Source organism: Xenopus laevis, chromosome 3S, assembly GCF_017654675.1.
Source record: "Xenopus laevis strain J_2021 chromosome 3S, Xenopus_laevis_v10.1, whole genome shotgun sequence".
Taxonomy (NCBI): domain Eukaryota; kingdom Metazoa; phylum Chordata; class Amphibia; order Anura; family Pipidae; genus Xenopus; species Xenopus laevis.
This window is the reverse complement of record NC_054376.1, coordinates 99,205,569-99,232,368: the sequence shown is the minus strand read 5'-3', so window position 1 is coordinate 99,232,368 and position 26,800 is coordinate 99,205,569. Positions and strand designations below refer to the sequence as shown.

At 38.9% G+C, this 26,800-nt stretch overlaps 1 protein-coding gene across 1 annotated transcript; it reads left to right on the top strand.

The window, feature by feature from the left end:
• Nucleotides 1-274: 274 nt before the first annotated feature.
• kif20a.S (kinesin family member 20A S homeolog) lies at nt 275-26,681 on the top strand (the record flags this gene model as incomplete). Its single annotated transcript, NM_001095071.1, is given in 19 exon segments — nt 275-386; nt 8,260-8,437; nt 11,215-11,304; nt 11,386-11,505; nt 12,109-12,247; nt 12,860-13,041; nt 13,695-13,827; nt 13,925-14,125; nt 14,460-14,571; nt 16,534-16,602; nt 16,774-16,917; nt 17,087-17,252; nt 17,344-17,505; nt 17,586-17,725; nt 18,728-18,830; nt 19,011-19,218; nt 19,374-19,465; nt 24,088-24,225; nt 25,637-26,681. Coding segments are annotated over 18 exon segments (2,664 nt in total). The 3' UTR covers nt 25,943-26,681.
• Nucleotides 26,682-26,800: the final 119 nt, after the last annotated feature.

Below are 26,800 nucleotides of genomic sequence, written 5' to 3'. Positions count from 1 at the left end.
GATTCTGGACTTTTAGTAAATATGCCCATGAAGAGTCTATATACAGCTGTCAGATAGACACATATTAGAAGCATGAGTCACAACTACAATAGTCAGTATAAGGAAAGCGCTAATATTGTATTTCAACCTGATCAAATAATCGCACTTTGTTGAGCACGCAAACCAGTCTAATTTGTTTTGGCCTATTGGATGACAGAGCTACTCAATTTCTGATTGGCTGTGACAAGCAACGTTCTTTGGGATTCGTCAACTTCCCCGGCGCCTAGTTTGAATTCGGAAAGTAGCAACAGCCGGGGAATCACGAGTCCGTAGAGAGTTGCCTGTGCCGGAAGTCTGTGGTTTCGGTCTGGGGCTCACAGGGTAAAGAAAGGATTATTATAACACAGGTGAGTGTTGTAATTCAGAGCTTCGTGTCGTGTTCCGATATTGAGTCTCTTGGTTTTGATCACTCTTTGGTTCACGTGTTAACAGTTTTCATTTCTCCTGTTTAGATATCTGCAGGTTATGATTTATTAATGATTTATTTATGGCCACATTGTTACAATCTGTTTTGTTGCCAAACTGCAACGCATACTGGGAGTTGTAGTTCAGCTGTAGGACAACTATGTTGGTTATTTGGCTGGTATAAAGTGCTACAAGAATATGCTAGAACTGGAACCGGAAGACATGTGTATGGGATTGCTGTGTAATGATCGGATGTGTTCTCTTTGCCTCAGTTGATGAATAAATATATAAAAATGTTTTTTTATTTCAGACCTAACTAGGAGCCTTTGGCTTATGGGGGGGGTGTATTTTAACATTTGAGATCTGTACTAAGGCTTATGTCACACTGCAGTAATAGCAGGTGATGCAAGAAACTAAAAGTGGTTCTTTAAGCTTTAGTATGTTCTAGAATGGCCAGTTCTAATTCTAAGCAACTTTTCAGTTGGTCTTCATTATTTATTTAGCCTAATTCTGTCTCTTTCCAGCTTTCAAATCTAAAAAAAAACGAATTCTCTTTAAGGATACAATGTGTGTGATAAATAAATAAATTAAAAAAAAAAATATATATATATATATATATATATTGTAGATAGTGATGGCACTCGCAGGATTTAAGCAACAGCAGACAAAATATGTAAAAAAAAAAAAAAAACATATTGTGTGCTTTTGCTTAAATCCTGCCATTACTATCTACATTGTATCAACTAACCCTGCATGAGCACCCAGGTCTTGACTACTTTTAGGATGTGTGGCTCATACACTCTGCTTTCTATAAATAAATAAAAAAAAAAAAATATATATATATATATATATATATATATATATATATAGATAGATAGATAGATAGATAGATAGATAGATAGATAGATAGATAGATAGATATATAGTTAGATATATAGTTAGATATATAGTTATATATATATATATAGTTATATATATATATATAGTTATATATATATATATATATATATAGTTATATATATATATATATATATATAGTTATATATATATATATATATATAGTTATATATATATATATATAGTTATATATATATATATATAGTTATATATATATATATATAGTTATATATATATATATAGTTATATATATATATATATAGTTATATATATATATATATAGTTATATATATATATATATAGTTATATATATATATATATAGTTATATATATATATATATATAGTTATATATATATATATATATAGTTATATATATATATATAGTTATATATATATATATATAGTTATATATATATATATAGTTATATATATATATATATAGTTATATATATATATATATAGTTATATATATATATATATATAGTTATATATATATATATAGAGTTATATATATATATATAGTTATATAGTTATATATATATATATATAGTTATATAGTTATATATATATATATATATATATATAGTTATATAGTTATATATATATATATATATATATAGTTATATAGTTATATATATATATATATATATATATAGTTATATAGTTATATATATATATATATATATATAGTTATATAGTTATATAGTTATATATATATATATAGTTATATAGTTATATATATATATATATATATATATATATATATATATATATATATATATATATATATATATATATAGTTATTGCTGTTTTTTACTCCTCATTCTCTTTAAGCCCACTCCTATTCATTCCAGTCTTATTCGAATCAGTGCATGGTTGCTAGGTAATTTGCACCCTAGCAACCAGATTGCAGAAATTACAAACCGGAGAGCTGCTGCATAAAAAGCAAAACAATTAAAAAACCGCAAAAAATGAAAAAGAATAGTAAATGGTATCAGAATATTGTTTTCTATCATACTAAAAGTTAACTCAAAGGTGAACATCCCCTTTAATACAAAGGGTAATTTTTTACAGTGGGGGCTTAAGGCAACTTGCCTCATGGATGACTTTTATGTCTAGCCAGCAGTCACAGATCTTGTGTCTCGACCCCACAATGACTAGGTATAAAATGGTTCATGTACCCTAGTCCAGGGATCCCAAAACAGTGGCTCATGAGCAATGTGTTGCTCACCAACCCCTTGGATGTTGCTCTCAGTGGCATCAAAGCAGGTGCTTATTTTGAATTCCTGGCTTGGAGGCAAGTTTTAGTTGCATTAAAAACCAGGTGTACTGTGAAAAAAAAAAGACTCTTGTAAGCTGCCAGTCTATTAAAAAGCCAATCACGGCACTTATTTTGCTGCACCCAGAAAATTTTTCATGTTTGTGTTGCTCCCAAACTGTTTATATCTGATTGTTTCTCATGGGTAAAAAAAAAAGGTTGGAGCCCTGCCCTATACCATAGCTTGGTAGGGGTTTGTGCACAGAGAAATGTATGCTTTAAGGAAGAACTGTATCAAATTCTTTTTAATTGTAGTGCTTATCTATTAGCCATCTGAAATAGCACATACCCAATCACCTATTTTTACACTGGAAAGAAGGAAGTCTTTTTATATATACAATTAAGGGAAGGGTTGTCAGTATGGAAATAAGCCCCTTTCCTGTATGGTTTTCTCTCCTATACAATAGCAAATGTTAAATACACTGAAATCTAAGGATGTGTCAGTAGTTTTGTCTTTGAAGACAATGAGTTATAAAAAATGGCATGTGCCTTTTCATATGTGAACATTCCATTCTTTAGATAAAGAATATCTTTCCTGTTTAGTTGGTTGCTTTCACTTCTACAATTGGATTTCTTAGGTTCTTGACATTGTAAACCAGCCACTATAAAAGTATCAAGTGAATATGTTGGTAATGCTGAAATAGTCCTTCTTAAAGAGAATGTCCATTGTTTTGGTATAATGAAAGAAATTTAATTCCAAGCAATTTTTCCATTTACATTAACATAACTAAAGATTAACACACTGCTGGGGGATGCCAAAATGTTGGGCTACTACAGTAAAGCAAATCTCTTGTGAACTGGGCTGGTGTGGGTCTTTCCTGACAATTGCACTAGCCCAAAGATATTTTTTTTTTTTTTTTACCAGGCACCTCTTGCACGCTAATACAGGTATAATAATCTCTACAAGACTGAACTGCATGCTGTATTTGCAGAAGTCCATTGTCCTATTGGCACCTTCTCTTCTATTTTAGCCAGAGCTATGGAGGAAATGGTTAGGCTAGGGCTAGACGACTACGGAACGCAGGCTGAGATTCTGCTTCGCCCGCTGTGCCTCGCTCCTGCTCTACCTGCACTTGGAAATGTTGTTTCCACTCAGGTTCAGGCAGATTTTGGCGACATTTGGATTTCGCGCTGAATATCTGAAGGGCAGAGTGATGCGGAGTGACTGAGGGAGGGCAGACGACTGCTTAACAGGTACCACCCAATCGTTGCACCCTAGGCAGGTGCCTCTTCTGCCTACCCCTAGTTCTGGCCCTATCGTCTGGCCCTAGCATTATGTTGAGCACACACATGCCCCAGCTTGCTCATAATACAATCGCGTGTATCATAGGGTATGGGGACATGTTAATCAATCATGAGGGCATTTTCTCTTGTATGTGGTAGTGTTTTCCACAAACTGGAGTGTGGACTCTAGTTAGCCTGCACCTTTATGGATTTGACCGTTTTTGCATGAAAGTTTTTATGTCCAGCTCCTTGGTGTAATGGGCTGTTGTCAGATGAAGATTTGCTTTGCTTGTGCTGTACAAGGGATGCTTTTTCTCCAGCGCCTGCTATCCATAACTCCACTGCGAGCACTGGGTCCAATGAGAAAATGTTCCATTTCCTACCATTCTTTGTAATCTATCCTTCAACCAGTTTTCCATCCAAGTACAAATATTATGTTCCGGGACAATATTCCTTAATTTAATCCGTAACCTTCATATCTGCTTAATATGCAACACAACCATAAGGTTATCTCAGCCTGTGGCTCATGCCTTCTTTTAGGTAGGGCAGCCTGCATGTGATCTTGGACAGGCCAAAATTACACTTTGAAATGTGTGAATAGACGGTACTGGGAGACATGCCATTTTTCATGTGTTATTGGGATGCAGTCAAAACACTGTATGTACATGGCCAGTGGCATCATAACATTTTCTTTGCACAGCATTCCTTGTTTTCCTTTAAAGTGTTTTATGTTACTGGTAGAGCAATATATGGCATTTTAAACCGGTGTCTGAACCCAGCTCTTATAAACATTTGCCTCACACTGGAGCATTTTGGCTTAAAAGAAAAAGTTGAAATGACAGCCTGTTTCAGTAAAGCCAGTTACATAGCATTTCTCTTCTGGCTTATTATAGCAGAAACAAAATTGTCCGATTTCCCCCTGTGCCTCTTCAGACTGACCCGATTTAACAGTTTTTGGGCCACATGAAGCATATAAGGCTGTTTTTTTGGCATTTCTCCACCTGCTGAAAAAGGCTAGCAAACTAAATGTCATACTTTAGTTCTAAAATGATTGTATTCTGTAATTTTATAAAGCTTTAATTATATTAAAGTGGTTGTTCACCTTCAAACAACTAGTTGTTTTCTCTTGCCTAATTGGGGGACACAGGCACCGTGGGGATGAAGATCCTGCAGCTGGACACTATGTTGCAAAATGAGACTCCTCCTCCTGCTCTGGGCTTCATCCCCTGCCTCCTCCTACAATCCTCAGTTTCTTTTAGTGTCCTCAGAAGGAGACAACACACTTTTTCACCTCTTGTGGCTGGAGCACTGATCAGGGCCTCAGGCCTAAGGTCACGCCACACCCAGAGGCCACTGATTTACTCAAGCGCCTCTCCAGCTGCATACTACCTGCCCTTTAGCCTTCCCGCTCTCCGGAGGTCTGCAGGCTGGCTCCTCAACCCCCTACGCTGCTTTCCCGCTCTACGGAGGTCTGCATCAGCGGTTTACATCCACCCGGGTGTATAACTATATAATAGCTCACATATACATATATATCTCACACCTGTGTATATATATATTTATATGTGTGTCTCTTATTCCTAGGGGAAGTCATCCACAGGGCACATCTCAGCTGGCAGCCTTCAATGGACACCACAGACGCCAGTCTCCGCGGGTGGGGAGGTGTCATAGACCAAACCACGGTCCAGGGTCTTTGGACTCCAGAGGAACAGAGGCTACCCATCAACCTTCTGGAGCTCAGAGCGATACGCTACTCCCTGGAACACACAACGTCGGTACTCCAGGGTCACCCCGTGAGAATCCAGTCCGACAACGTGACGGCGGTGGCCTACATAAATCATCAAGGCGGTACCAGAAGTCTCGCGGCTCTCAGGGAAGCTCAAGAGATACTAACATGGGCAGAGAACTACGTTCCTGCCATCTCGGCGGTCCACATACCCGGGGTGGACAATTGGTTGGCAGACTACCTGAGCAGGGAAACGATCGATCACGGGGAGTGGAGCCTCCACCACGACGTGTTCCAACTCATAGTGGCAAGGTGGGGCCTGCCGGACATCGACCTCATGGCATCCAGGAACAACAGGCAGGTTACGTCCTTCGTCTCCAGGAGCCTCGACCCTCTAGCCCACGCGGTGGACGCCCTAGTGATTCCATGGCACTTCTCCAAAGCTTACATCTTCCCTCCTCTGGCCCTTCTTCCAAAGGTGATCAAAAAGATAAAAAGGGACGGGACTCAGACCATCCTAGTGGCGCCCTTCTGGCCCCGCAGGGCCTGGTTCGCAGATCTCGTCGCCATGGCTGCAGACGAACCCTTCCATCTTCCTCAACGGACAGACCTCCTCACTCAGGGCCCGGTTGTCCACCCGAATTCTCATCTCTGGGCTTTAACGGCGTGGCTCTTGAGGCCTTAATTCTCCGAGATTCGGGAGCACCTACAGATGCAATTCCCACCATGCTGCGAGCTCGGAAACCTGTTTCAGCGAAGGTCTATCACCGGGTCTGGAGAACTTTCATTTCATGGTGCGAGCACAAAGCCCTTAACCCTCAGACGGCTAGAGTCAAGGAGGTCCTCTCCTTCTTGCAGGATGGACTTTCGAAAGGCTTGGCACTCAGCTCGCTCAAGGTGCAGGTTTCGGCCTTGTCTATTCTCCTACAGCGCAAGTTGGCTTTTAACCCGAAGATCAAGACTTTTCTACAAGGCGCGACTCGTATCATCCCACCGTATCGTTGCCCTGTGCCCCCGTGGGACCTCAATTTGGTACTCTCAGCCTTGCAGGAGGAACCCTTCGAACCAGCTCCCTCTGTCCACGCTCACCGAGAAGGTGTTGTTCCTTTTGGCAATCACGTCCGCTAGGAGAGTTTCTGAGATTGCGGCTCTGTCCTGCAAATCGCCCTTCACGGTCATCCACATGGACAAGGTGGTTCTTAGGCCTACTCCAGACTTTTTACCTAAGGTGGTATCTGACTTCCACTTGAACCAGGACATTGTGGTACCTTCCTTGTGTCCGAATCCTAAAGGTCCGATTGAGCGCAAACTCCACACTCTGGACGTTGTTCGGGCAGTTTCATTCTATCTGAAGGCCACGGAGAAAGTTCGGCGGACGGACGCACTGTTCATTCTCCCTGATGGCCCCAAACGGGGCACCAAGGCCGCCACAACGACCTTAGCCAAATGGATCAGGTCCGTCATTTCCAGAGCCTATACTGTCAAGGGAAAGGATCCTCCAATCAAGGTCAAGGCCCACTCTACTCGCTCTCTCAGCACTTCGTGGGCTTTCCGTCACCAAGCTTCAGCGGATCAGATCTGTAAAGCGGCCACATGGGCTTCCCTCCATACTTTCACTCGCTTCTACAGGCTCCACACGCATGCTTCAGCCGATGCTGCCTTTGGGAGGAAAGTGCTCAGCGCCGTGGTTAGCTAAGCACCTACCTTACAGTGTCCCACCCTTATGGGAGCTTTGGGACGTCCCCACGGTGCCTGTGTCCCCCAATTAGGCAAGAGAAAGAGAGATTTTTGTACTTACCGTTAAATCTTTTTCTCTTGTCCTATATTGGGGGACACAGGCTTTCCCTCCCTGTTCTGACACTGTTTTGTCACGGTTTACGTGCAGTTTTTTTCTATTACGTTGTTACAATTTTACTGTTCCGGTATTCGGGTCCGAGGGTGTTATTTTAGATTTCTCTTCTGTTTTGGGCTGTTTTGCTCCTTCTTCGGTTGAAACTGAGGATTGTAGGAGGAGGCAGGGGATGAAGCCCAGAGCAGGAGGAGGAGTCTCATTTTGCAACATAGTGTCCATCTCCAGCTGCAGGATCTTCATCCCCACGGTGCCTGTGTCCCCCAATATAGGACAAGAGAAAAAGATTTAACGGTAAGTACAAAAATCTCTCTTTCAGATCGATCACTAGAAATAAGGACTTTTTCCAAATACTTTCTATTTTCTATGTTTTCTATTATTGAAGTGTAAAAGTGTTTGGAAGGTGAATAACCCCTTTAACAAATGCTTATTCTGCTGATTCCTGTATTTACCAGCTTTCAGTTTATTATATGAACATAGTATCTTACACTTACCAGGGCTTACACTGCCCCCTTTCTTGCTCTCTTTACATCAATAATCAAACAAACACAGTGGCTAAATTGGGTCAATCACACACAAACAGTGTACATTATACTGACACTTGGTTTAATGAACTTGTGTCTCCAATCATTCAGCATCACTACACTGTGCCATTGGTTCTTTGTAGGGAAATACTGCTTTTCTACTCAGGATAATGGCAGGTTTGCAAAAGGTAAAGAGGCTGGATATACAGTATCTTTGCACACAACAAGTCTTTGGTTTGCTGCCTTTAATCAGTGACATCATTATTTTCCTACTAGGTTCAGGGCCTTAATAATCATGATGAGCAATATTGTTTCCCCTTACATGGGACTGCTCTCAGATGATGAGGAGAACCCAGTGTTTGAATCGACAGCAGCAGAATGTGGGGCCGGAATCCGAAAAGCACTTTTATCTGACTTCTCTGTCATCTCACCGGGACTGGGCCACCCTCCCCAGGTATGGAATGTCAATCCAGCCTTATGTTTCTTTCCTGTCAAGTGCTTCACATATAAACTGCTGGATAGCTGTTTAGAAGTGAGAAGTTTGTCCTATATGTTAACGTTTGAGCTTACAATTACATTTGTACCTAAGTTGTCTGTACGCAGATTTGTTTGCTTTGGCAGGACACCACATGTGATGATCATTTATGGTGGCCATATTCGTATGTATGGTGGCCATACAGCTTGTTTGGCTAAGTCGCCAAATGAGTGGATCTCTCCCCAATATACCGGCCTTGAGGTCCAAACATAGTTACATCTGGTTTAAAAAAGACCAAGTCCATCGAGTTCAACCCCTCCAAATGAAACCTAGCATCCATACATACACACACTGACCCCTCCATTCACTCATATAAACTATATATTATATATTGTCTGTAATGTCCTAAGTAGATCACATCCACTGTCTTCCCAGAATCGAGGTTCCTGCTCACCTTTTCATAAAAGGAAATTAAATTAGTCTGGCAAGATCTATTACATATAAAACCATGCTGGCACAAACTCATAGTATTATGATTTGCAAAGACGTCCAGTATCTTATCCCTTTATATCCCTTTGAAAAGCTCAGACTAACCAACCTATAGTTTTGAGGCTGGGAACGGGATCCCTTTTTGAATAGCGGCACCCCATTAGTGATTCTTCAGTCTCTGGGCACCATGCCAGACCTCATTAATCCTGTAAAGTTAAGTAAAGGTTTGGCAATCACAGAGCTAAACTCGCGAAGTGCCCTGGGATGAATACCATCATAATGAAGGAAACCTTCATTAACTGGTTCCTCATTTGTGTAGACAGACGAAAAATAACCATTCAGAATCTCTGCTTTTTTTCTGTTTTTTTTTTCAACCAGCTGACCCCCTCTGATATTAAGGCTCCCACCCCTACCTGCTTTTTTTTTTTTACTATTTACATATTTAAAAAATAATTTTGGATTGTTTTTACTGCTTGCTGCAATACCCTTTTCCTTATCAATTTTAGCTTGTCTTTTTTTGCATGATTTATTGGCCTCCTTGTACCGAATAAACGTCTCTGCTGTCCCAGCTAACTTGAAAGCCATAAAAGCACATTTTTCTTACCCACCTCACCACCAACACTTCTATTGAACCGCAAACGTTTTGTTAATGTATTTTTATTAAAGGGATACTGTCATGGAAAAACATGTTTTTTCCAAAACACATTAGTTAATAGTGCTACTCCAGCAGAATTCTGCACTGAAATCCATTTCTCAAAAGAGCAAACAGATTTTTTTATATTCAATTTTGAAATCTGACATGGGGCTAGACATTTTGTCAATCTCCCAGCTGCCCCTTGTCATGTGACTTGTTCCTGCACTTTAGGAGAGAAATGCTTTCTGGCAGGCTGCTGTTTTTCCTTCTCAATGTAACTGAATGTGTCTCAGTGGGACATGGGTTTTTACTAATGAGTGTTGTTCTTAGATCTACCAGGCAGCTGTTATCTTGTGTTAGGGAGCTGCTATCTGGTTACCTTCCCATTGTTCTTTTGTTTGGCTGCTGGGGGGAAAAAGGGAGGGGGTGATATCACTCTAACTTGCAGTACAGCAGTAAAGAGTGATTGAAGTTTATCAGAGCACAAATCACATGACTTGGGGCAGCTGGGAAATTGACAATATGTCTAGCCCCATGTCAGATTTCAAAACTGAATATAAAAAAATCTGTTTGCTCTTTTGAGAAATGGATTTCAGTGCAGAATTCTGCTGGAGCACTATTAACTGATTAATTTTGAAAAATTTTTTTTTCCCATGACAGATGTCTAAAATGTGGTTTTAGTTGCTCTCTTAAAGCATTGTCTCTGTAATATAATCTCAAAGGAGATCATGTTACAATTACTAATCCCTAAATGCTCACCCATGCAAATGCTATAGATAAATTTAGTATTATTAGTTATTACAAGATCCAAAAGACTGATTCCTAGAAGGCTCTTGAACTAGTTAAAATAAAAAGTTGTTATATAGCATATTTACAAACCTGCTAGCTTTTTCTGTCTTGACAACCCCATTACCCCAGTTAATGTCTGTATGTTAATAATATAATAATCACCCATAATAATAACTTGACCTAGCTGCAAAGCCACTTTTATTGGTTCATTCTCATCACTTATACAAGGTGGTTCAATCAACAATCTGATCACAACGCCAGGAATGCAGGTGGTACGAACAAGGACCGTATCAACAAACCAAATAGATTTTTAAACCTGCGTGGTCGACATCAGGCCTATTTTCAGCCATATACCGATCAGGGAAGTCGGTCAGAGGGCCCCATACGCTGGCCAATAAGCTGCTGACTTGGTCTGTTGGCAGCTTTTATAGGCCTGTGTATGGTCACCTTTAGTTACTGAGCCAATATCCAATATGGAGGCTGGTGGTCCGTTTCAAATAGGCTCTGCCTGATGCAATCATCTGCCAGCCATTTTTTAATCCTGCCTACTATGTATCTAAGCAAGCATCGATTTTCTGTGTTACTTCCTTTAAGATTAATTGTATTAATCTCATTAAGGGGAAAATTTCTACTTTTTTTTTTTTTTTTTTTTTTTTTTTTTTAATACGTTAGAGGAAAATTATGTTAATGGACCAGGAGCAATTCCTGTATACATAATCTTCTTTCTTTATTGTTTACGCCACAGTTTCTTAGTGTTTTTTTTTGTAATGACATGAAGATTTTCTGATAATCCTCAAATGCACTTTATTCAACAAAGGCCATGTTTTTATTTTTTCCATTGCAGCCTGTGCCAGAGGAAAAAAATGAGAAAGTCATGGTTTACGTGAGGATTCGACCTTTTGTAGATGGGGAGTTGCAGAAAAAGGAGGATCAGGTGAAATGAGTAATACCTGCTGAAATGTTTCTGTGAAAGAATTCTTCAGCTTTCTTACTAATTCCAGTGTGTTATTTGCAGGGCTGTGTTGAGGTGGAGAATGAGGAGACCCTGGTCTTGCGTGCTCCTAAAGATTCCTTTGCAATGAAGAATACAGAACGTGGACTGGGACAGAGTGTGCACAAATTCACTTTCTCTCAGGTGAGGATATGTCCTAAAGCGGAAGTGCCCATTATATACTAATGCAGGGTCTACTTTTAGCGATGTTGTCCCATTATGATACATTCATAATATCACTCTTGGCATTCTATTCCTTGGAAAATATCACTTAGATGTTTAAATATAACAATATGCATTTTCTTATAAATAAATATTTGTTATGTAACCTTCACATAATATCTGCATAAAATAGGAGGGTGATTTAGACAAGTAGTTTCCCGACGGTGTCTTGAGATCTACTGATCACCAACTAAAGGTCTATTGTAGATCCCAATCTACCTTTTGGGCACCCCTGTCCTAAGGATTTGGTAATAGCAATTGAGTTTTGCAAGCACACACACTTATAGTAGCACTGTTTGGTGACATCAGTACCCTCCTAGACAAACTATATACAAAACGTTTACCTGCACAATACAGTACCTGAATGCACAGTAGCCTTTATTTATCATGTCGATAAAGTTAATGTATTTTGGCAAAGTGCACCTGTTTATATGTGCTGGTAATGGTTTGGATATCATAGAGAATTAACCAATGTATTCTGAATTGCATTCTATATTTATATCTATTTCTCCCTGCTTTGTAAAGATATTTGGACCAGAAGTGGACCAGAAGCAGTTTTTTGATGGAACAATGCGACAAGTAGTAAAGGATGCTCTGAATGGGCAGAACTGGCTAATTTATACCTATGGAGTTACTAACTCTGGCAAAACCTACACCATACAAGGTACATACCACACTGATCTACAAAATATTTAAAGGAAAACTATACCCCCCAAACAATGTATGTCTCTATTAAAAGATACTGAGTAAAACAGCTGATGTGTAAAACCCTGCTTCATGTAAATGAACCATTATCGTAGTAATATACTTTTTTAGTAGTATGTGCCATTGGGTAATCATAAATAGAAAATTGCCATTTTAAAGAATAAGGGCCGCCCCCTGAGATCGTAAGATTCACTGTGCACACATACAAACCACATGTAAGGTCACATGAGCCAATTAACAGACAGAGTTCTGCCTTTTGCTTCCTCACTTCTTCCTGTTACAGTTAGTGTTGTAGTATTTCTGGTCAGGTGATCTCTGAGACAGCACAGATAGAGTCACGAAATGGTGGCTCAAGGCAAGAGATGTAAAAGGGCAATATTTTCTTAAATATATATTCCAGTTTGGTAAGATTCTTTAATATGTCATTCAATTTGATATAAACTATCTGTAGCTTAAGTATTCATTTTGGGGGTTTAGTTTTCCTTTAATACTGGTCATGTTGCAGATTTGCTTATATACCAGGCTGTTTATATTCTAGTAATGTTCATTTAAATTTGCTGCTTCTTTCTAGGGACTAGCAAGGATGGGGGTATTCTGCCGCGCTCCATTGCACTTATCTTTAACAGTTCACAAGATCGCCTCTACAAAAGCTCAGAACTCAAACCTCTTTCCAATGAGGTGATGTGGTTGGACAGCAAACAAGTGAGGCAGGAAGAACTTAGGAAAGTTTCACTGCTGTCTAATCTGAGAGAGGTCAGTAGCCACACCTTTTATAATAGCTTACAAACTAGTGTTTATCTCAAATCCAATAAATTTCTCACTTGAACATGTATAAAAGCTTTCTCTTGCTATTCCAAAATATGCAAATAAAACAAACCTCCCTCTCGCCCCCCCCCCTCCAGCATAGAGAGCTTGCCAGTGTTCGCATTTTAAACCTCTGTCTGTCCTCTTTAAAGAAACAGTAAAAACACTTTTTTTGGAGTTAAAATAATTAAAATATTATGACTGTTTCCCTACACTGGTACAACCATGGGAGCAGACATTTAAGCCACAGGTTTCATAGCAGATGACAGATACACTTTGTAGAATGACAATGTATTCTATTACAAAGTTTACCTGTTATCTGCTAAGTATCCTCTTCCTTTTCTCATTGTTTAGCTTGAATGGCTGCCCCCATGGCTACACAGCAGCTTATTTTATATAAACTATAGTAGTCTTCCTAAAGCATACACATGACTTTTACCATTGCAGGGCAACAATGCATTATATTTTAATTATTTTAAAAAACTTTTTTTTTTTTTGCCTTATTGTTCCTTTAAATATAAAGCGTAGCATGCATGTTATGTGCTGTACAGAAGTGTTATGTTCTCATTCTCACCGAGTGCTTTATTTTATTTTCTCTTTAGGAAGAGCTTGTAACCCCCATGAAAAGAAGTGTTAATGAATCCAGGGCTGGCACAAGCATTAGCTTTGACAGTGGCATTGGGGGACTTTCTTCTACAAGTCAGTTTGTCAATCAGACCAGTAGCCAGCTAGAAGGTAACAGTCTAATCTGTACACTGTACTCATTGCAGCATCTGCCTCAATTAGAGTATAAATCATTGTTTATTAAAATCCTTAAATTTAAACATTTTAGAAACCTGTTCACGTTGGTGTGACCAAGAAGTAGTATCACTACAGGAGGCTGCTGATGGTCAACTCTCCATCTGGGTATCCTATTTTGAAATTTACAACGAGTTTGTTTATGATTTATTGGAGTTTCTGCCATCTGGTCCAAACCGTAAACGAACCACATTGCGACTATGTGAGGACAGGAATGGGAATCCATATGTGAAAGGTAAAAGACAGCTTTGATTGATATATAAACCCAGTGGCGTAACTATAGAAGAAGCAAGACCCCGCAGTCACTGGGGGCCCGGACTGTAGGTCTGCATCCTCTATAGCTAATAAAAAAAACCTCCTCCCCAGCCACTCTCTTACCAGCAAGGAAGGGGGAATCAAGTCGGGGCAGGACGTGGGCGGATTCAAAGCAGTTCATTGGTCAGGGCGGAGGCAGGAGAGGAAGTGGGCGGAGGATGGGAGTACGCGTGGCCTGGCGCACTCTAGTTACGCCACTGTATAGACCAGTCCATTGTCCCCTTCAGAATACTTAAAGAAGTCTTCCCTAATAGATCTTACCTGGATAAATGTACACAGCGCTGAAGAAGCCTGGAAGATCCTGAGAGTTGGAAGGAAAAACCAGAGTTTTGCCAGCACTCACTTGAACCAAAACTCTAGCCGGAGGTAAGATGATAAAACTTGTTTGAAAGAGTGGGCAGCCAGAACCCCATAATGTATAATAGGTATGGGACCAGTTATCCAGAAAGTTCCAAATTACGGAAAAACTGTCTCTCATAGACCCATAGATTTTATCTAAATAATCCAAATTTTTAACAGCTATTTCCTTATTTTAATAATAAAACCGTTGCTTGTACTTGATCCAAACTTAGTTATAATGAATCCTTATTGGAAGCAAAACCCGCTTTTTGGGTTCATTTAATGTTTACATGATTTTCTTGTAGATTTAAAGTATGATAATCCAAATGACAGAAAAATCCGTAATCTGAAAAAGCAAGGTCTCAAGCATTCTGGATAACCGGTCCCATACCAGTATTGATATTTTACTAGTTATATAGATGAATGGCCATTGACCATGTACTGCTTACATCTAGTGAAGGATTCATTGACTGACTGTTTTTTCCTTCTCAGTGTGGATTACAATATAACTAGGAGTTTTGCATATGTGCAGATTAACCATTGTATTTTGCTTGTGAAAAATCTGTGTCTATTTGCTCTTTGTAATGCAAAATAGCAAGATAGAAACATCTGATTCAAATCTGATCAGATAAATCTTAGAAAATCTAGCCAAGCTAAGGACATTTATTAAAGGGGTAGTTCACCTGCCAAAGACTTTTTTTTTCATTTCAGTTGTTTTTAAATTGTTCCCCAGAAATAGACTTTTTTCAATTACTTTTCATTGTTTATTTTTTTTACTGTTTTTCCAAAATCTAAGTTTAAAGTTTAATATTCCTGTCTCTGGTGTTTGAGTCTGGCAGCTCAGTAATTCAGTGTTATATTTACCGCACCCTCACCTTCTCCACTTTCCTGCACTGGTGGTGCTGGTTCACCGCAGGCCCGGCAAGGCCCCTCAACAAATTGCAGTATAATCACGGCTCCGCACACACTTCATAATCAGCAGGTTATTTATTGTTATTTTCACCACACATCAACGTTTCGGGGGGTTTTCACCACCCTTCATCAGGGTGGTGAAAATCTGCTGATTATGAAGTGTGTGCGGAGCCGTGATTATACTGCAATTAGCTCAGTAATTCAGGCACAGACTCTAAACTGTTACAATTTTGCAACATTTAGTTGGTACATTTCTCAGCGGCATCTCTGGAGTATTAGCAACTATTGTATCAATTCTAACAGCTGCCTGTAATGAAACTCAAGAGATTCTGCTTAACAGGGACAAAGATAAGAAATGTATTCACTAAATGTATCCATTTAGAACAGTTTAAAGTGTCTGCGACCTCTCCCCCCCCCCCCGAGCTGCTTCAGAAGGTGAAAAATGAAAACAACTAGTTGCTTGAAGGTGAACTACCCATTTAAGATGCGTGTTGTTCACCCCATGTGCCTGCATGTGTGTCAACTTTATTTTAACTGCATTCTTAAGTCATCAGTTTCGAGATGAGCTGAGGGTTTAAAATCCCCAAAAAATATAATGGGGCAGGTATTTTGGTGATGCCTAATACAGGTATGGGACCTGTTATCCAGAATGCTTGGGTCCTGGGGTTTTCCTGATAACTGATCTTTCCATAATTTAGATCTTCATACCTTAAGTCTACTAGAAAATCATGTAAAACTTAAATACACGGAATAGACTGGATTTGCTTCCAATAATGATGAATTATATCTTAGTTTGGATCAAGTACAATATACTGTTTTATTACAGAGAAAAAAGGAAATAATTAAAAAAAAAATTGGATTATTTGAATAAAATGGAGTCTATGGGAGGCAACCTTTCCATAATAAGGAGCTTCCTGGATAATGGGTTTCCGGATAACCGGTCCCATACCTGTTCTGCAAATTCCACTTTCACAGCTTATTTATCCAGATACTGACACTATACATAAGAGGCTGTGTCACTTCGCTGTTTCTTTTTAATAGTTGTTCTTACACTTTTTTTTCCCCTCCTTTCTTCAGTCACAGTATCTTTTCCATTCGGATTCTCCACTTGCAAGGAAAAAATGATATGACGCCTAAAATAAGCGAGTAAGTAATGTTTTACTGAAATACATTGAGTCTCTGGAGAGCAAGTGGTTTACAGTATAACAGTTACTGTATTTTGTTAATAGACACTTTGTAGAGTGTTTTTTTTTTCCTTCAGTTATAGTTATGTTCTATGAACTGTTTAAATGTAATTATTCCATCTCAAATCTTTAGGCTTTCGTTCTGTGACTTGGCTGGATCTGAGCGCTGCAAAGATCAGAGAAGTGGTGAGCGTCTCAAAGAAGCAACCAACATTAATACCTCCCTGCATACTCTGGGCCGTTGCATTACAGTACTGAGACAGAACCAGCAGCAAAAGTAATTTTCTAAAAGTCTTAAAAGTAAATTTCCATTATGCATAAAGTAATGCTTTTTAAAATCTGAAGTACAATCTTTTCAGAGAATAGCAAGGGACAGACATACTGAAGGGTGTCACTGTTTTGTGTGCTCCAGATGTTTATATGTTTTGTTTTGTGTTTTTATTAAGGTTGCGTCAAAACGTGGTCCCTTTCAGGGACAGTAAGCTGACCCGCATATTCCAGGCATATTTCACTGGGCGCGGAAGGTCTTGCATGATCGTGAACATTAATCAGTGTGCTTCTACATATGATGAGACACTTTATGCCATGAAATTTTCAGCGATTGCGAGCCAGGTATACATGTCTTTTTGGGGATCGCACATTTATGATTTACTGAATATTCTGTTCCATTGGACTAATCCTTAGCTGGGTTATTATTTCACAGTTGGTTCAAGCTCTACCAGTGAAAGTGAACATTCCATCCATTCAGTCCCTCATCAAGGAAAGCAGCATGCTGGCCAATCGCAGTTGCACAGAGGAGGAAGATGCCGAAGAGAATTCCGATGAAGAAAATGAGGAAACCGATATTACAAAATTTAACAGAGAAGTTAGTGTCATTCATTTTCCTTCCTTCCGTAATCCTCTTTCCTAAGCTGAATTAAGTTTTGAATGTTTTCTTTTTAATAGGAGTTATTACAAGTTATTGAGAACATGAAGGAGCTAATTGTAAAGGAGCGTCAGGAGAAGCTGAACATGGAGATGCAAATCCGTAAGGAAGTTTGTAGCGAAATGATGGATATGATGCAACAGCAGCAGAAACAGCATAGGTAAGGACCTTACTAAATAATATGGAAGACACTCTGGTTCCACCATTAGAGGATAGGACAGTTGGTGCTTATTTGTATAAACCGGCCGCAACGCAGACTTTAGGTAAACCGAATACCATAACTAAACAATCTTGCAGAATGGATTTTCTTAGGTTCACTATTGTTTGAATTGAGTTTTACGTAATGGTTTCTTCAAGTTTGGAGATTGCGGGTTGATTTTTCTTTATTGGCTACCTATTGATCAACGCTGGATCTTGATATTGCTAATCTTCTAAATCAGTGCTGTCCAATTTGACGGTATGTGGTCCCCCACATGAAAGTCTGCCTGCTGTGATTCCTAACCTTGTGTAAACTTTAAAAGGTATCCGTACTGAGATTAACAGGTGCTTGCATTGTTTACTTCTCAAATTCGGACATTAAACTCCAGCATTGTTCACACCTGTAATCTCCCCTGTGTTGTTCACACCCCTAAAGTCCTGTACTGTTCACACCTCAGACCCAGACTGAAAGTACAGGTATAGGATCCCTTATCCGGAAACCCATTATCCAGAATGCTCAGAATTACGGAAAGACTGTCTCCCATAGACTCTATTTTATATAAATAACCAACATTTTCAAAAATGATTTCCTTTTTCTCCGTAATAAAACAGTACCTTGTACTTGATCGAAACTAAGATATAATTAATCCTTATTGGAAGCAGAACCAATTTATTTAGTTTATTTAATGTTAACATGCTTTTCTAGTAGACTTAAGGCATGAAGATCCAAACTAGGGAAAGATCCGTTATCCGGAAAACCCCAGGTCCCGAGCACTTTGGATAACATGTCCCATACCTGTACTTACATTGTTCACCTGTTCACACCTAAAAAACTGCTGGAGGGGCACCAGCATTGAGTCACTGTATGTAGCACAGTATAAACTGACTTACGTTTTTCACATATAAGTGACGAGTGAGGAGAAGTTGGGCAGCGCTGTTCTAATTTTTTTTTTTTTTTTTGTAGTCAGAGTCTGGAAGATGAGCGAGAATTGGTAGAAGATATCTATGAGGGTCGACTGGAGAACCTTAAAGAATCTCTAACAAATTATTACAGAAGGGAATTGGAGGTTAGTGGATGGAACACATCTAAATCGCTTATAGAAATTAAGAAATAAGAGTAACTTGATTACTTCAGAAAGCATACTAGTCCTTATTTCCATGAGATGTTATTACATTTTAATTTCCATGATCGTTCCAGCAGTGCTGGCACATAATGCTATATATATATATATATATATGCTCTCTAGGAAAGAGATGAGAAGATTGAGGAACTGGAAGCTGCTTTGAAGGAAGCGAGGGAGAGTATCCATCCTATGACAAGTCAGTCAACACTAAGAGAGGAAAGTCTCTCAGTCAGAAGGTCTAAGCGATTAGCATCAGCTGAAGCATCCAACCCAGAAAAGTTTAAACAAGAGATCCTGAATCTGAAAATGGAGCTGCAGTCAAAGAATGAGGGTTAGTCTCCCCCTATGTCTAAATGCTGAGTTTTTGAGTAGAACTGCTTATAAGTAATTTAAGGATGATGAACAGTATTTTATAGTTTTAATTTTAATGTCCAGGCATGACTTAGACCATCACTGAAAATATAGATTTTATTATTACTGTTTCAGAAATGGAAAAGTACAAGAAAATGCAAGAGCCTCCGGTCTCTGCCCGATCATACACAGCTGATGTGGATAAGAAAATTGTGGAAGGGCAGAGAGTAAGTTGTTTTTGCTGCTGTTTTGCTCCTAGGACAATAAAGCTTAAGCCTTATCAGAAAGGTCCACCTAAATATAACAGTAAACCCTCAAAGTAGTGCTGCTCTGAGTCCCCTGTCAAAAGAAACACTGCATTTCTTTCCTTCTATTGTATACACATGGGCTTTCGTATCAGACTTCTTGCCTTCAGCTTAAACCTCCTTGCTCTGGGGGGTGAGCATGCTCCATTTGCTCCTCTCCCCCCCCCTTCTCTGCTGTAATCTGAGCTCAGAGCTATAAGTGAGCAGGGAGAGACTCTGGCAGGAAGTGATGTCACACCAAGCTAATACTGCAGCTGCTATCCTAAACAAACAGCTTCTAGAGCTTTTTACTCAGGCATGGTAACACATTCTACAAAATAAATATTGCATTCTAGCTTGCACTTTTGCAGCTAATCTATTGGCAATAAACTGCCTCCAAAGCTTTCCTTCTCCTTTAACTAAGAAGTAGGCTAGAAATGCTGTACATAACGTATATCATTTTGTGGTTTTGTACTAGCCCAAGGTAACCACAGCCCTTTAGCAGCAGAGTGTAAATCCAAAGATGCCCCAGTAGTTCCCAGTCTTCTTTTCTACTGATTCACTGCATATGCTCTGGGCTCCTGTCCGGTACTGAGCTTAGGGATGACTCACCATATACAAAATATAAGTCACAATATAGGCTAGTAAATTAATCATATTTTCATTAAATGGCTTCTACGAACCCAGCGTAATTGGCATCATAAATTAAAAAAATGCTTTTATCACGAGCTTCTATGACAGGTGAACCTCATTTTCTGCTTGATAAATTTGCAACGACCCCTAAGCTTTTCAACCGCTGCCTGAAGCACACTGGGCATGTGCGTGGCCCTGACATTAAATTTTCGGCTGGAGCAGTAAGTTAAGTATATGAAATATGGTAGATCAACCATACTTGTTTTCTGGGTTTAGTTCTATTTTAAAGCAGCAGTGCCTCGTAGTTTCTTTAAGTTGCGTGATATAATAATCACTATTTTACGGGCGAGCTTTGGAGGTTAGTATTCAGTATAGCATGATGGGTAGTACTAACTTTCGCTATATTCACTTTAGCATATTAACCATGGCTTTATTACAGTGAGGGCGTTATTTGGCAATTTTAGGATCTGATTCTTTGCACTGGACTTCTATTGCTAACATGCTAATTTCTTAGAGCAAGCTAACTTTTGAAATGTTGGCTTTTAAAGGGGTTGTTCACCTTCCAAACACTTTTTTCAGTTCAGTTGTTTTCAGATTGTTCCCCAAAAATAGACTTTTTTCAATTACTTTCCATTATTTATTTTTTACTGTTTTTCCAAAATCTAAGTTTCAAGTTGAATGTTCGTGTCTCTGGTGTTTGATTCTGGCAGCTCAGTAATTCAGGCGCAGACTCTGAACTGTTACAATTTTGCAACATTTAGTTGATACAATCATTGCTAATACTCCAGAGAGGCTGCTGAGAAATGTATCAATTCTAACAGCTGCCTGTAGTGATGTGCAGGCCGACTGGATACCCGCGGGACACAAAATAGTTGCATCTTGCCTAAATCTTGTATGTATGGGGACCTGATGCACATGCCAGTGAACTTGCTTCACAATTAGATGGCGAGAAAGGAGGGGCGGATGTGAGGAGTGCAGTAACAACTCAGAAGTGCTGAGTCAAAAGTGAAAATAATTGCCTTCCCCTATTTCAACGCCTAATGTATAGAGGCGGGGCAGGTAATATATGATTGACAGCTAATATTTTTAAACTTGTAAAAGGTATGGATGTTTTAATTAAAAAAAAAAAAAGAATTTGGATCTCTTGTTTAATTTGAAAAGGACTTTTATTATACAGCTTATAATGACTGGGTGACTGGTCCCCTTTAAAACTTGTGTCTATTTGACCGTTTATATTCTCTGCATTTCTGGCTCTGACTTCTAAAACAATGTAGCATAAGCCAGCTGATTAAAGGAACTGTAACACTAAACAATTTTTTTTATTAAAAATTAATTCTTCCCACACTAATAATAGAACTATCCTGAATAAAGTTTATTAAAAGTAATGCTTTATTAAAAAAATACTGTTTGAAAACACCGCTTCCTGTCTACTTAAAAACGGTGATAGGGCGACTCACTCTACAGATCTGCGCTCCACATTGTCTAAACCGACTTCTGCCAAAAGTTCCTTTAAGAGACCTAGAGAAGAACTGAATTGTGATACTGATGCATTGTTTTTCGAGTCAGAACCAAAGAACAAAAATGGATGAATACTGATAATAATTAAGTGTTGGTTTACAAATAGCTGTAATTCTGCATCGTGGTTTTAAAGCAATTGTTCAGTATAACAATATAAACAATAAAAACTGCCTAAATAGATGAAACCCCGGGCTAGTGCTCCTATCAGCATATAACTGCACCGGCCTGGGGTTATACCAGTGAGCACCATGGAGCGATCCACTTCCATCTTCTTCTTTCTTCAAATTTCCCGGGGCAAACGGCTTTTTAGTTGAAGTTCAGCGTGTGCAGCCGCGTGAAGAAAGAGGAAGATGGTAGAAGATCGCTCTGTGGTGCTCACTGGGATAACCCCGGGCCGTCCGATTTTTGCTGATAGGAGCACTAGCCCGGGGTTTCAGGTAAGTCAATACAATCACTTGGGGGAAGCCTTTCCTTCTCCTTTAAAGTCCCTGACGGACTCCGAGTTAGAGAGCTGAAAAGCAGGAAGTTGTGTTCTGTTACACATCCTGTCACTCCAGCCTTTATACATTACATTTTTGGCTAACTAATTATATCAAAAACATTTTTATTTTGCACATACGGTCTAATTACCCAATTTTTATTATATTGGAACGTGAGGGGAAATGCTCTTTAAACCAGGTAGCTGTAGACCCTTCACAAGCAGGGTTTAAACATACATGTAAATGAGCAGAGCTACTTGTGTACACACAGCCTCCATTTCATACAAATATATTTAATGAGAATTACAAAATTGTCACTGGGTGTTCCATTATTGCACACTGATTCATAACGTTTTGTATAGGGGTAATGCTTTTTGTATTTAGCCTGTAAATGTTTCCTGTATTTTGCTTTTTCCAGCTTTATGGTCTGGGCTCTCTTCACAAGTGCACCGATATTCAGAACACAAAAGCTCTTTGGGTAACAATCTCATTGCCTGATTCCACCCTTTACCATCTCAAGGTTCTGGGGGCAGCTATGGCTTAGAGTGCTCTAATTGCTTAAAAAATTGGCTTTTATGTGGAATGAACCATTCATTCCTCAACTCCATTTTACACAGGTGCCTATTCCTTTAGTGCACATATTCAGGATGCCTCACAGGCTAATGAATGAAGTTGTTCGAATTAAACACCTGGTTTTCAGTTTGTATTTGGGCACGTCAAAGGATTTTTGAAATGTGCACTGTTGGCATGGCCTTGTGATCTGATCGGAAACTGATTTTTACATAATCAACCCTACACTCTTTACATATTAACTGATCAGAAACATTTAGTTGTTGCTTTGCAGCTTTCTTCATTGATCATGTTACTTTTTGCATTTTCATTGTCCAGAGCCCATGTTTCTGTTCTGATCTATGTCAGGGATATTCAACTTGTTAATTTCACACTGTTAATCATAAAAAGCTGGGAGATCCCTGGGACAGTTCATATCTACAGTATACAATTTAAAATTGCTGCATGCTCTCTTGAGAAGACTGAATACACTAACTAAAATGCAAAAGTTAGTCAATTAGAATTTAACTTTCCAGAACCAAGGAGGAAGTATTTTTACGATTCGCAGAATGGGTATACATTGCATTTAACAATGTGAAATGTGGGAATACTTAGAACATTTTGGATTTTGATATTCAGAGCAAGAAGTATTTTATCACAGGGGTAACTTTGTTACTTTGATAATATTCTATACAAAAGTTACTTTAATTCCGTCTTCCAGGAAATATTTATTTTGTGTGGAGACTAATCAGAGTTTTTAAATTAGTTAGAAAAAGCAATTTACTAGCTCAGACAATAAGATATCCGACAATCCATGGGCTCTGTTCTTTGAAAACCTGTCTATGATTAGCAGTTAAAGGGAAACTATTGTGAAAATGAAAATTTAATCTAAGCTTCAGCATACTGAAACAAGAAACTTTCTAGATACAATCAATTAAAAATTCTGTACTTTTTCTGAAATAATAAAGTTTATCTTCACTTTCCCTCTCTCAGCATCTGTTTCTCTTCATGCTCTCTTCATGCAGCAGTTGGGTGTTCGATATTCATTGACAGTTAGATCCAATATATCTTATAGGGGGGCTCCTTTTGCCTAGAAGATGTATTAGAGCTCACTCTATTAAAATCACCAGACATCATGTCTCTCTACATGCAGAATTTGTGCAAAAGGCAATTATTTTGTTTGTACTGGAATCAGTTATTTGAGTGAGCTCTAATTCATCTGCTAGGAAAGGAATCCTCCCCTATAAGATATATTGGATCTAACTGTCAATGACTTTAGCCATTCCTATCCTTTGCTCTGGGTAGATCATAGGGTGTTTCCGGTGAACTGGTGTGAAGGCTAATTGTGTTAGTTGGAAATAGTAAACATGGCTCTTTCCTTTGCAGAATGTAAGATTATTGCGCACTGAATTGCAGAAGTTCGGGGATTCTTTGCAGCAGGTGGACAGGGCATGCTGTCATACAACTGGAGCTGAGAACCTGAGACAAGCTCTTGGTACCTGTGAGGATATATTATCCAAACAGGTAAGCTAGAATTTTATCTGCTGCTGGTGTCTGCTTACACCAGTGATTGAATGTTTTTAGACCCATTATAACAATGGGGCAGCCTCCCAATGTTGGAGCACATTTACATTGACAGTATCCTGAGGGCCTGTAAAATTTCATATATCTGTAATATTGTTTTGTGTTAGTATTATTGTTATCACCTTGGTGAGTGGTAATTTGACCATATCTTTATTGTTACAAATTATATGCGTAATACAAATACCCGGTCAAGCATACGCATGACAGCCTACAGCAAATAATCTGTATATTGAATGCATATACATGTGTGGGGGTGTCCATCTCTCAGGGAAAGAGATATGTCCCTCAAGGAAGAGCGAGAGAGCTAACCTTGTGTTACAGAGTGTATATACTTCCTTCAGTGGCTATGCACTCACCCCAAGTATCTATATAAGGCAAGAGCATAAGTTCCAAGGCCCAGTCCTTCCCTTTTTTTTTTAAAGGGATACTGTCATGGGAAAAAGTTTTTTTCAAAACAGATCAGTTAATAGTGCTGCTCCAGCAGAATTTTGCACTGAAATCCATTTCTCAAAAGAGCAACAGATTTTTTTTATATTTAATTTTGAAATCAGACATGGGACTAGACATATTGTCAGTTTCCCAGCGGCCCCCAGTCATGTTACTTGTGCTCTGATAAACTTCAATCACTCTTTACTGCAAGTTGGAGTGATATCGTCCCCTCCCTTTTTGCCCAAGCAGCCTAACAGAACAATGGGAAGGTAACCAGATAGCAGCTCCCTAACGCAAGATAACAGCTGCCTGGTAGATCTAAGAACAGCACTCCATAGTAAAATCCAGGTCCCACTGCGACACATTCAGTTATATTGAGTATGAGAAAAAGCCTGTCAGAAAGCAGTTCCATCCTTAAGTGCTGGCTTTTTCTGAAATCACATGGCCAGGCAAAATGACATTAGATGGCTGCCTACACACCAATATTACAACTAAAAAAAATACACTTGCTGGTTCAAGAATGACATTTTATATTGTAGAGAGTTATTCACAGTGTAAACAATGTAATTTAGAAATAAAAACATCATAAAAATCATGACAGAAACCCTTTAAAAGGATTTGTGAATGAGTAAGACAGGTGTACATACATTATACTGCGGTCTGTACCAATATGATGATATATCCGTGAATTCTACAGGGCGAAATACCTATACCAGCTGTGTATTCATAAATTGTTCTGCCCGCACAGAGAGTGTTCAAGAAATCATCTAGCTTATAGACATCTGCTTATTTTATCCTCTGCTAAACCAAAAATTTTCACCAAAGCTACAGCATGGGATCATTTTGCAAAGTAACGCAAAGCTTTAGTATGAAATGGAAACGCAACCTATTGAATGTATTAATAATTCTCTTTCTTGTGCAGGAAAGGGCTCTGGCAGAACTTGAAAATAACATGGTGCTGGTGAAAATGGACCTGAAGAAGAAGGCTGTTTGCATTGCAGAGCAGTATAACACTGTGCAGAAACTACAGGGTACCACTACTGGCTTCAAACGTTTCTGCAATAATGAGAACATCCAGCCAAATAACTCAGGGAATAGACCATTCCTACGCAACTTCCTAGCAAGGACCCCAGGAAACAAAGGACTAGCAGACAGTCCCTACAGCCGCATATTGCGTTCACGGAGATCCCCTTTGTTAAAGACTGTTGCTTTTGGCACCACATACTGAGTTTGAAGCAGTGCCCTAGCCTTGGACTTCTAGATTTGAGTATTAAGTCACTCAACTGTCTAATGATGCCTATTCCTGTACAGTTTATTTTATTCTGCTAACCTTTGGGGGCATGTAAACCCCCTTCCCCCCAATACGCTTAGGTTTTTTTTTATGACATTGGGGTTCTTTGCTACTTCCACTAGGCACCACTGTGGCTATTATGTTAAAGCCCCAGTACAAACCTTCCAGGTTATTCTGCAACAGTTTTACTAATTTTTTTGAGGTGGCCATAGTACATTTGTGATTCGCTATGGGGTTTGATGTACTGTTGGGTGGGTGCATTCACAACCCGGGGTGGCACACTGCACATATGATAAATACTTGTCTTAGATTAATAGGCCTGGCCTTGCCCACTAATATGGAAAAACCCCATTATAAGATGGCTGTGTGGCTACTGGCTGTGATAAGCAGCATAGCAACTCTTTACCATATAACAAAAAAAGTTAGCTTGCGTGTGATCTCTACTTGCCAACGTGTGTCCTTCTCTTTACCAAAGATCTATGTACTGTATATGTGATTGTAATATTCCATACCACCAGAAACAGGAATATGTCGATTTTAATACATAAGGGAAAAAAAGCTAGATCTTTATATGATTGCCTTTTGTTTTTACTGCAGTATTTTACAGTATGTTTGTTCTCTTGACACGTGCAATAATAGAATGTATGATCTGGAATAAATCACTTTGTACAGTGTATTTGAGACTGTTCTTGGAAGTGCGTGAGGTTACTTGAACTTTAATGTATAATCATAAAAATTAGCAAACCTCATAACTAGATTTTAATTTTCTTTTTCTGGCTAGGATGAATGGATAAA